This window comes from Anoplophora glabripennis, unplaced genomic scaffold (assembly GCF_000390285.2).
Source record: "Anoplophora glabripennis isolate ALB-LARVAE unplaced genomic scaffold, Agla_2.0 scaffold1, whole genome shotgun sequence".
NCBI classification, from domain to species: Eukaryota; Metazoa; Arthropoda; class Insecta; order Coleoptera; family Cerambycidae; genus Anoplophora; species Anoplophora glabripennis.
In genome coordinates, this window is record NW_019417028.1 from 1,185,821 (window position 1) to 1,198,209 (window position 12,389).

General features: G+C 31.0%; 1 protein-coding gene across 1 annotated transcript in view; it reads left to right on the forward strand.

The window, feature by feature from the left end:
* LOC108911220 overlaps positions 1 to 12,389 on the forward strand; it is a gene marked incomplete in the record, with an annotated part of 172,117 nt that overhangs the window by 91,734 nt on the left and 67,994 nt on the right. The window contains 1 exon segment of the mRNA XM_023455849.1: positions 7,059 to 7,270. Within this exon segment, the coding sequence (XP_023311617.1) occupies positions 7,059 to 7,270 (212 nt within the window).

Consider the following 12,389-nt stretch of genomic DNA (forward strand, 5'->3'; position numbering starts at 1 on the left):
CATCACCTGAGACCAGCTTGAACGAATTTGTACTATACTGACACCACGGTAACTATATATTATATATAAACGGTAAATTTTACTTGAAACATGTAATTAGCACAATTGCATTTGGTATAAATCGTGATTACAAAGTCAGTTTCAATATTTAGAGTCTAAAGGTGAACATAACCTAAATAATGTATCAAGTTTGAAAAAAAGAAACAATATTATATAATATGTATCAATATAAAATTTTCTTTCATTTTTGGATAACAGTAGGTAACTAACAAACACATTTAATCACTATGTATTAGCATGTCATCATCCTAATATGACAAAATATTCCACATTAGCTTTCTGTCATTCTAAAGTACATTTTTTTCAAGCTTGAATGGTTACCTATGACTGTTTACTTTGTACAATCATAACTTATCAGAAACTGATTATACCAGACCAGTTCAAGATAAGGATGGGATAGCATTAGGATCTAGGAAACGGTAAGAGTTACGAGGTGGCCCAAATTAGAAAAAAGTTGTTTTTTTTATACCTAACAATATGCCGTTTAGAAAGTTTTAAAATGCCGGGTAATTCCGGAGATATCCGAAAAAGCCCGAAATTTTTCAAAATCGTTTTATTTTTTTTTTTTGGCTTTATTTGAAAACGAATTTTAAAATAAATTGCATATTTAAATTGTCACATTTTTTTTACTATCCAATGGCGTCAAAATTTTTGCGAATCCGACGTTTCGTCTTCGAGGGGCCATCATCAGGTTATTTTTTTTAAATACGAAGTCATTTTTAATTCTGAATTAGATGATATTACTATTGGAATCGCTTAAAAAGGTTTTTAGCTTGTTTTAGCTATCATTTAAAATTTTTCCCGAGTACGGCTCTGAACGCTTTCATAATATCTACTGGAGGAAGTCATAACAGTATAAAAGTCAATACAGCCCAAAATATTCAACAATTTTTTTTAATCAATAATTTAAAAAAGCTGTACCATAAAAAAAATAATACGAATTTATGAAAAGTTTTATAATTTCTAATTAGTAATTGCTAATAGTAGTAAAATTGTTGGATATTTTATGCTATATTAACTTTTATACTGTTATGACTTCCTCCAATAGATATTTTTAAAGCGTTCAGAGCCGTACTCAGGAAAAATGTTAAATGATAGCTAAATACCGATTACAATTTATTTTAAAGTTCGTTTTCAAATAAAGCCAGAAAAAAAATAAAAAGATTTTGCAAAATTTCGGGTTTTTCCGGATATCTCCGAAACTACCCGAAGTTGAAAAATTTTCTAAACGGCATATTGTTAGGTATAAAAAACACAATTTTTTTCAAATTTGAGCCACTCCGTATCTCTTACCGTTTCCTATATCCTAATGCTAGTCCATCCTTATCTTGGACACACTGTATTATAATTTTCTGTTTTCTCGACAATTTTTGACGAAGAAAAAATGTACTTTTGTTTTATTAATCCTTAGATAATTCCAGGAAAGAGTTATTAAATTAAATACTACGGTGAAGCTTGAATTATTATTTATTTACAAATCAATTTGGTTTATAAAATATTAGCAACATATGAATTGATACATCCTAACTCTAAAATTATTAAAAATATTTACATATTTCCTAGAAAACTTCTCCACTTTCATCGCTGCTTGTTTATTTTAAGAACATACATAAACTTCCTGAAGCTGAAAATGTCCACTCTATTTTCACATTAATATGAATAGAAATGCTGGAACCTTCCCTTTTATTTCTTTGCCGACTAAAAACCATTCATAAAAATGTGCGCAGGATGTTTTCGTGTGCTGTATTAAAGCCAGAAATGGAATTTGTACACCAACATACAAAATTTGAATACCAGAATAAAATAAAATTTGAATAATTTTCACTTCACAAGGATATTCTTTGTTTCAAGATAACCGATTGAATAACGTTCTATAAAAAAACAGATTTAAAACGAGTAAAAGTTGCAAAGTTTTGATTTGGGAATAAACAATAATATTCCAATAATTTTTAAGGTGATAAAAGTTCTTAAATATATACAAGCGAATGATTGCAACTAAAAGAAAATAACAATAATATCAGACAGGTTTCTTCTGTTCGCATCAATTTGTGAAACTGGTTTATTTTTCTTTAAACGATAGCATACGTAATACGCCTCTCTTTGTGGATAATAATAAAATAACTGTATTAAAAACGGATAAATAAAATCCGCTAGATAAAAATAGAAAACATTTGTGTTTTGTGCCAGATTCTGTTTCATCTCTAAGTTATTAGTTTATTCCAACGTATACAATACGCATTTGCATGAATGAAACACGAAAACGCTGTACTAGATTTATATAACAGCATATTGGATTATACTGGATATCGCGATTTTTATAGAGATATTTTGCTTAACAATTTTCTCTATTAATTGTTGAAATAATATATCTTTAATTATTATTAAAAAGTTTTAATTACTATTTTTGGATCTTACATTCAGCTTCTCTAATATATCCAAAGAGTCCTTAGCAAACACTGGAAAGACCTAAAATTCATTATTAATGTGTACTACTATATTTTACAATAATTTCCAGCCTTGCTGGAATAAAAGATTCGAACTTTTTTTTCCTCTTTCGCTGCTAGATAAATGAGAGGATGATACTTTTTGTTCTCTATATAAATCAATCATTATAACAAATAAAAACAAAAAAGTACGTACAAAACAATCAATAAATATCATAATTACATATTTTCATATATCATAATTATTTATTATTATAGAGTATAGGCTAAAAATATAAAATTATCCATACCCCATTGATTAGTCAAGCTACGCCACTGACTCGAAAAATGTTACACATATCAAGAAGATAGTACGAGATTGAATGAAACTGATAAATACTTAATTTTTTTTATCTAAATCATTTAATCAAGTGAGCTTTACGTAGGTAAATGATTTGCATATTGTGATCCAGTAACTTCTATTTTTAAATCGTATAATTTAATAAATAATATGACGGTGATTTACTTTATTATTTTACGATAACGGACATATTGAGAGTCGAAAGCGTAAAAATCTTACCTCTGCCATATTGGGTGTTTTTAATACAGGGTCTAATTTGTATGTTCAGTTGATGTAATATTCCAATGTTTGTGGTAGATAATGAACAATTTCGAGTATTTTGACTGATATATCTGTTTAGTCTTCATGGGTATAAAGACTAAAAAAATCTATGCTATGGTCCATCTTGCACTTGCAACAAAATGGGACGTTGTTGAGTTTATATCGGGTTTATTTCAATGTGTATTTAACACAATCAAATTATTTTTAGATTTCCTCAAATGCCAAAGTCTAATTATGACAAACCTATGGAGCAGTAAGAAATTTTCAAAAAGGTTAAATGAATCATTATTTTTTTCTTTAGTATTATCTAACTCATAAAATCTATCCGATAAAACAGGTTTGCACCCTTGATACTTTGTAAATACGTTATTTTGAGGACACTTCCGCTCTGAGGCAATAAACATAACGAAGGTTTTATTTTGGTCATATATAAAGTTTCTGTTTTCGTGTGATTTCCTGTGAAACGGTTGCCAACTGCAGGTGATCTATATACGTTCAAACTAATTCTGGCCAATTAACTGAGACTGAAACTATATATCTTTATCGATTTATGATAAATATATACAATTTTTTAAAAGGAAACGTTGACCTGAAAATATTAGTAAGTAATTTTTCAAAATTGTTAGCAGATGTTAATCATCTGTTGACGAAATACAAAATCAAAGAAAAAATGTAGCTATTTTAACAGAAAATTTGTGCAAAACTGCAAATTACGCTGATTTTCAAGTTTAGTCCCTACTCTATTTAACTTTAAGTCTTTAAAACAAAATAAATTATGAAACAGTTCATGACAATTAGAATTTAACAGAAGTCAAACAGTAATAAATAAATAATAATACACGAGATACAACACAATCTCTTAAATGTTGAACCAATGTTACACACATTTGCATATCTGGAATTTGTCGGTTAGGATAGTCTATCTATCATCGTCTTCTTGCAACAGCATCGTTTTCTCCTGACAAAAATTAAGCGCTAACCATATCAACTTTCTGTTGATTCGTATGCATGCTTTCATAATATCACACAGAAACTTCAAAATGAAAACACAAAAAGACACTGTACCATCACAAAAAACTAAAACAAATAACTTTATAAAAAAAGAAAGGCTAGCCTCAACTGCTTTTCGTAAGCCTTGGAATCAGGATGGGATTCTGCTTAAATTCAACAGTGTAGGGTGTACCGTTGATCATTTCGTTGCGGGTAAATAATAAACGTTAACATAAATTAACTTTTTCTGCGATTAAATATTATTATTTGATTTGATAACTTTTTAATAATACGTGTTTCGACTTTCCTAAATACATTCCTCTTTGCTTCATGTAGTGACCGCAGAATAATTCAACTAAGTGTAAACAAGGATTTAAGTGCAGTTTAGAAGTCGACTATTTATTTTATTAAAAAAAAGAATTTCAAATTAATATTCTAGAGAATACGTACTACTGCTCTATCAAAAACTTACAATCCTTCTCCCCTCCCCTTAAAATTTAACCATGCATAATATTCATATACATAATTACTTATTGCAACATGAACTGCTGAACTTTATAAACAGTTTGAAGTATGAGTCATTTCACTAGTTTTCAAGAAAAAAAACATACATTTCTAATGATTTCTATCTCCATATAGTTTCTAACAAATGAAATGACTCCATCTTCCACATTTATCTTCCACTAAATTGGTGCATCTTTCAGCGACATAACTGAACTAATTTCAGGCTCTTGCAAATTGTACCTGCCTCGCCACTTCTATTCTAGATTTTGGAACGAGCGTTCGTAACAATTACAAGAGTTGAAAAAGCCGAAAGGTGTTTGTTCTATTTCTGAAGCGTCGCCCCTATTACACAAGATGATTCATGACATCTAAAAATATCGTAAAAAGTCGGTAGGCACAGAATTATCCTACACTTATGTTATTCGTAAATATTGCCACAATTCGCACCCACCGAGTACATAAAATTACGTAACGTAAACAGTTAGTCTAAATTTAGAGGGGACATTACATTTACGCAACTTTGGTCATTAAAGAAGTTGCCAATTTACTCGGAGATGAATAAGCACATCCCATATTGAGTCAATTTAAAAATTCTCCTCTTAGAAATTTTTCCAAAATATTATAGTCAAGTCGATATTTGTTGGACGGTATACCAAAAATAATAAATAATAACCTTAACACGCCCAATTTTCTTTTTGATTTTTTTTGAAATATCATCGATAGTGACGGATCTTGGGAAAGACAAATTTACTCCACTTTCCAATGGTAATGTATAAATTCTGATGCAATAATTCTACTTGGTAGAAGATATTTTTGTTTTTGTCCAAAATACCTAAATTATTTTTTCATTTTAAATTTTTTTCACAAAATCATTTTTTTCCTTGGGAATCTTTGACCTGTCCTTATTGATATTGGGCTAATAGAGACGAACCCGCCATCACAATCCCTAGGTTCGTCGTTTCCGGTTGTTGTCGATTTTAAAGGCGTTACAGATAGAACAGCTCCTCAGACAATGGTGGTTGGATCCAACGTTTCCAAACGTTTCACAGTTCTTCACTATCGGCATCTTCAGTGCAAAACCTTCGCCGCGACTAATCGCTTTTCCGGTATTATTGTAAAAATAATTAATAAAATAGTAATAAAAAATTAATTTTAATGCAAAAAATATACTTCTTTCACCACTGTGAAAGAAGGACAATTTAGTTTGTAAAAATAATATAATCAAGCTAGTAAAACTATGACTAGCATTTCTAAAGAAAAATTTGTAAGATCTGGTTCACATCAGTTGTCAAACCTATTACTTGGCCGAGTTAAAATTATACGTATTATGACATGCTTGGTGATGGATATCGTCATAATTTGATATATTCTCTGCTTTTCGTATATTGCAATTTCCGGATTCTGAAACTTGATTGATAAAGCACACTTCTATACTGAAAAAAGAAAAAGAATGTATCTTATTTATTTTTTTATTGCAATACATACATAATTTTTTAATTATCGCATTTTTCATTTTATTGAGTGTTCTAAATTATCTATTCAGCTATACTGAATATAAATAAATTAAACTGACGTTCTATGTAAACCAAATGATTTGTTATTTGCTTTATTCTATTTGCTATATTCGAACTGATGCAAAAGCTACTCTACGCGTTTTTAAGCAAAAATAAAGTATATTTTTGCCTGCTTTCTTAATTTTTATTAGATTTCTATATTTGGATACACTCTTATTAATAATTCCGTAATGCTAAATCACCTTTTCTTTCAGTGTGAGAAATCTCATAAAAAGAAGTCATCAGATCAGAGATATTATGTTGTTGATCATCCCTTCTTTATAGGTACCCGAAATAAGTCTATTTATTAAATTCTCCCTTTTTCCAAATATTAATTTCTTTGAGGTGACATAAGAATTTTGACATTAGGCATGACATTTCCGCTTCAAAGCAATATCTCGAAAGATATTTGAGGTAGATTAATGAAACTTTAGTGGCATTTAGTTGACTCAATTAACATATTTTGATCACAAATTATCTGGCATATTTATACCCCTCTATTTAAATACATCCTAATTTAATATTCATACTGTGTTTTCTTGTACATGTTTTGTATCAGAAAATTCCCTATATGTAAACTGTTTTTTTTTTACTTTGACTCTCCCTCGTTGTTCTCGGGCTAGACTCTGTGGTGACCTGACCCGCTATCAGAGCCCCTAGCTCCGCGTTGATGTTCATTTCAGTTCTTATTGTTAATTGCACTGTACTTCCTCATTTCTAAAGGTCGTATATGAACTTTATATTCTGATTACTCGTTTTATTATAAGCTAAATATTTTGGAATGCTTCAAAATAAATGCATCTCCATTGTGTTGTTTTATAACCAATAAAATTTGTACATAAACTAATATTTTTCAATACTTATACTCAAAACACTTGCACTTCTAAACTCCCTTTTTTAAAATAGGTATATGGGCTCCTGGACAACGTCAGGATACCTTCGCTAACGATACGCAGAACAGAGACGGAGAGGATCAGAAGATAGTCCAAGATGAAGCCATTCCACCAGTATGGACACCCAGGAGCACAAATTCCAGTCCCACAGTTGAAAGAAAAGAATTCCGACCGGTCAATTTCCAGTCACCAGTATTAGGTAGAAAAGCCAGAACGAAATCAGAGGTAAGAGATTTTATAATAATAATAATTTTGTACAAATTATGTGAATCAAACTGAAAATATTTATATTTTGAAAATTATTGGAAAATTGTATTTTTTTATTTAAATATTAAATGAATTCATAGTTAGTATACAGGGTGATTCACAAATGGTGACCAAAAATGAAACCTCGTATTCTTTGGTGAATTTTAAGGTGAGTCTTTCCTATAAAGTTTTTATCTAGGACGCTTCGTTAACAAGATAAAAGGTGTTAAACTTCAAAAAATATTTTAAATCCTTTAAATAATTTAAAAATTAGTAAGTGAAATAATTTGAAATTGGGTACATGTATTTATGTAAAACTATCCAAAATCTGAGGGCTTTTCCTAAAATTTACATGCTCCAGTGGCATATTTTTTTAAATAAAATAGTACGCCACTGTTTTACGGTAACAACCATGATATTTTCGGATTCGTCTTTCAATTTTCTACAAATTAATTCTCTCTTATGTTTTTCAAAAAAAGACTGATTTTCGAGTAAAACTTAAAAAACGGTTTTGGTCACCATTTGTGAACCACCCTGTATGTTAAACCAAAAACTGTTGTTTCTAATATGGATTTGAACTGCTGTTTCGACATTATATGGCGGTGATTATCTGCTGCTTATTTAACAAAACGAGGAACAAAAGAATTGCGATAAGTTTATTGAAACAATTATTTATTTACTAACAGCACAACGTTACAAGGACTTGACCGCAAAATAGGATTATCAAGTAACTTGTTAGAAAAGGCAATAAAATAAATTATATAAGTAACTAGTTCATCGAACTCGTGAAGCTGAATTAAAAATTACAAAGCGCAGTCAAAGGTACATAACAGATCTCGGTAGCATTGCGATATTATTAATTTTAAAATAAGAAATCGACTAAACTTGATGCTTACTTATATTACTGAGCGAGTTTAAAAATGCTTACTCGTAATTGAATTTGTTTCGACTTGGTCAAATAAGTTAAAAAAAAATATATACTGTTTAACCTAATATAGTTAACTGTTGCTGAAGAATTTGTACTAAACCAATTCTCAAAATATTCTTTTGTTCGCATTTGTTTTGGAAGAGAGATTGTATGTTCTCATAATTAACTGGGACAGCATCATCAGCACATAAAATGGAATAGCTATTTAGTTCACAAACAGGTAAATCATTTGTGTATCTTAGAAAAATAATAGGACCTAATATGGATCCTTGAGGTACACCAAGTTTCATATTTCTTCATTGAGGTTATTATACTGATCGAAGATATAAGATCTCAGTTTTCTAAAAAAAATGTAATGGGAAACACAGTCGAGATAGTAGAAAAAATATTGTATACAAAGTACCTACTAAGAGTTCTTCAACTACTTCATGATATACAGTGTGTACCCGGACAGGGTGCTACACTCTTGTAAACTAATCAATGTTAAAGTCAACATATTTATTTTTATTAACTGTCCACCGAATAATTTGTATTAATAATGAAGCAACGAATTTATCTTGTGAAATGTTATAATATCGATAATATAATATATCGATATGCAATGACAAATTTTTAATGAACAGTATCCAAATGTAACTGTAACTTGTAGAGTAGTTCGCAAGCTAATTATAAAATTCGATACCACTGGCGATGTAAAGAATATTAAAAAGATAAAAAAGTAATACAATGATAACGATGGTGCTGCTGTTGTAGTTATGGACTACAAGACAATCCAAAGATGTCACTTAGGAAAAGGTCAGAAAACGTAGATATTAGCAGATCTCATATTCAAAGAATTTTAGTATAGATACAACAAAATCTATCCATTCAAACCAGTGTTTAATCATAAATTGCTTGATGGAGATGATGGTTGTCATTTGGACTTTTGTTTAACAATTGGCGAGAAACTGATTGAAAACAGATTAATAACTAATGGGTGGTTTCTTCTCAAAATTGTAGATACTGAGCTAAATATAATCCAAATTTTTTATTGATAACTAAGTCAAAAATTTTAAAAAGTAAATAATAATTTTGTTTTGACAGAACTAGATAGCGAAAATTTAGAGTTCAGAAGAAAACTAATATTTCAACAAGATGGATGCCCTGCACATTCCTCATATCTAGTGAGAAACTGGCTTGACGTTCACCTCCCGAACAAGTGGATCGAACGTTATGGAACAATACCTTGGCCTGCACAGGCACCTGACTTGTCCCCATTAGATTATTTCTTATGGAGATACCTAAAGCAAAAAGTGTATTCAAACGATTTTAACGATAACATTGATTTAATTAAGCAAAAAATTCGGGAAGCTGTTGCCACCATAAACGAAGAAATGATCTCGTCTGGGTATAAAGAATTTAGAAAAAGATTAGCAAAATGTGTATTACTTGGAGGTTTACAAGTTGAATAGGACTTGCTTCGTTGTTGTTGTTAATTCCCGTTCTAATTTATTATTTCTGAGGTTATATGCATCTGAGGAAGAGAGCGATATGTCTTTCGAAACGTCAAGAGGCCTAAACCGACGACGTGGCAACCCGCCCGGAAATTGTTCTACCAAGCAATTTTTATATTATATTAAATTTAAAATAAAAGTTTACTCATTTTTTACAATTTCTGTCTGCTTTAAGTAAGAAGTTAAAAATCGCTTCTTATTTGCAAAATGTGATTATTGTTCTTTTCTGACTAAATCCCGCATTTAAGCATTTATTGACGAAAAAACGAAACCAAAACTTTAAGGCACTTCGCTTAGGGCAAATTTCACATTTTGAAATTTTTTGGACGCCCTGTGGTTTTTTACATATTTGATTACTGCCCATGGCTTCCCAAGATAAGCAAAACTTTTTATCAAGCATAACTTTTTCTCGAAAAATCAGGAGTGCGTTACTCTATCCGGGGACACACTGTATTTTACCCGTTAAAAGCATAATTATATCTATAATACATATAGTAAAGCCATTTTCTCTGAATATATTTTGTAATGGGCTAAAATATGATTAAACAATTTATTAACTACCCCTCCCGTTTCCCCATGAGTTGGTTCTTCAGAGAGCTCTGCAGCAACTCCTATCCCATTGTTCTACCCTCTTATTCGATAAATAGATTATCCTTTTGTCCTGTACCCGCAGTTCCTCTTACTGAATATTCCTTTCTTATCGCGCAAGGATCCTAACGAGGGGCATTAATCTCGTAAGCGCGAGGTCCTAACGCCCTGACAGACTCGCAAGTTGTTCTAGTCCACCTTGTCGCACGGCCCCGTCAAGTCAGGTGTTTCAAATTTACGGCTGGGGTTGTTTTCTTAAATAACATCAGTCTGTGCTCCGCTATTTTGAATCGGATTTTCCCTACACACTCCGCAGTATTTTTCAAAGCGAGGACTTTTACCAATTCCTTCTATTAAGTACCATATCACTAAGATAAAGAAGAAGCCAGAACGGTAGTAGCACTTTTTCATAAACCTCAAAAATTTTGTATAAGTTGGCTACAAACATGTTACAGAACAACTCATTAAAACGTATCAGTAATTTCTGTTTCCAGTTCTTGGCAGGATACGTGTAACTAATGTTAAATCTATGATTATGTGTTGATTTAGCCTGTCTAATTGTGTAGTATATAATCCATGACTTCCTATAAACTCTGTTCCGTTCCACATTTTTACCGTTACTAATTTTAACAATAAATGCAGCGGACGAACTGAAATGGTACCTGGAATTTGTTCTACTTACATGATTTGCGCAGTTTTGCATATGAACGCTTTGAGCACGATCTCGCGAAATGTTCTTTTATTACTGTAATTTCATGTATCTAATAAAATAAATATTTCTGTTAGGTAAAAGCAAATAAATTATGTAGTATAGATAATGCGGCAATCTTTATTTTTATATTGTTTAAAATTGTTTATGTGTGATGTGTTTTAGGTTACTTTGTTTATTAGTATTTTATCTACTCCCACTATAGTAAATAGACTATTAATACATAGAAATATTTGATGAACATTTCATTTTATTAATTATTATGAATGAATATTTATAATAATTGTACAGTTATTACATTTAGTAACATTTATAAAATCTGGATAATTATTCCCCTCGCGTTTACTAATTGTCACATTTTTCTCAAATTGATTTGACCGCTCCATTTCAGTCACCACAGGCTCAATATTATCTGACTGATCCATTAAAACAGCATGATGCGACGTACTACTAGAACCTGGAGTTGTAGTGTCATTGTAAAAAATCCTGTTGGCGTTGGCTATTTCATTTTTGTTACTTAAACTGTCAGCAACATAACTTTCTGCAATTGTGACTGATTTCCACTCACTATGTCTCTTGATTGCTAATACATCAACTCCTATATTAGCCAGTAATGTTACCGATGTTCTTCGGAATGAATCGCCTGTATATGTTTCAGGATGTTCTAGTTTCAAAAACTGTACAATCTTATGAAGAATCATAGAAAGGGTATTTTTGCCGACTGGTTGATTGTAACATCTACCTGCTTGATAGCGCATAAGAAAGCGTGAAATTTCTGTTTTAATTTCCAATCTAATCTTGATATATTTCTTGAGAATTTCTAGGTGAGAAGCGGAACCCAGACGAGAAGTAATTGTAAACGTAGGTGATATACCATTTTTAGAATCTGGAATTGTAACCACAATAATGTTATCGAAATTTTTGAAATTGACGTTGTTCAAAGTAAGTCTGTATAACTCATCAGAACGACATGTAGTTCCCAAGTCAGCGACCTTTTTTCGAACTGATTACAAAAGTCATGAAAACGGTCTGGATCGCTTCGTTTTAACGAGTCTACCACGCTGTAAAATTTTTAGAATATGGGAAGGGCGCTTTTCCGCACTGCAAGTACTTAAACCTGTCGTTCTGGGCGGGTTCTCTTTTGTGATTACAACACTCAAATTTTTTATTTCAATTAAAAGTAAATGTGTTAAATAAGAAGCAAATTGGGTTGTCCGACAAAATAGAGGGCGCAATTGTCGAGTCCGACATCTCCAACATGTCGCTCTAGCGCGGTATGGTTTTCCGATTACAAAACACCCAATTTTCATTTTAACTTACTAAAAATTGCCTAAAAAACGTAGTCCATACCTTGTCCGACAAATTTTCAGGCGCTTTTTT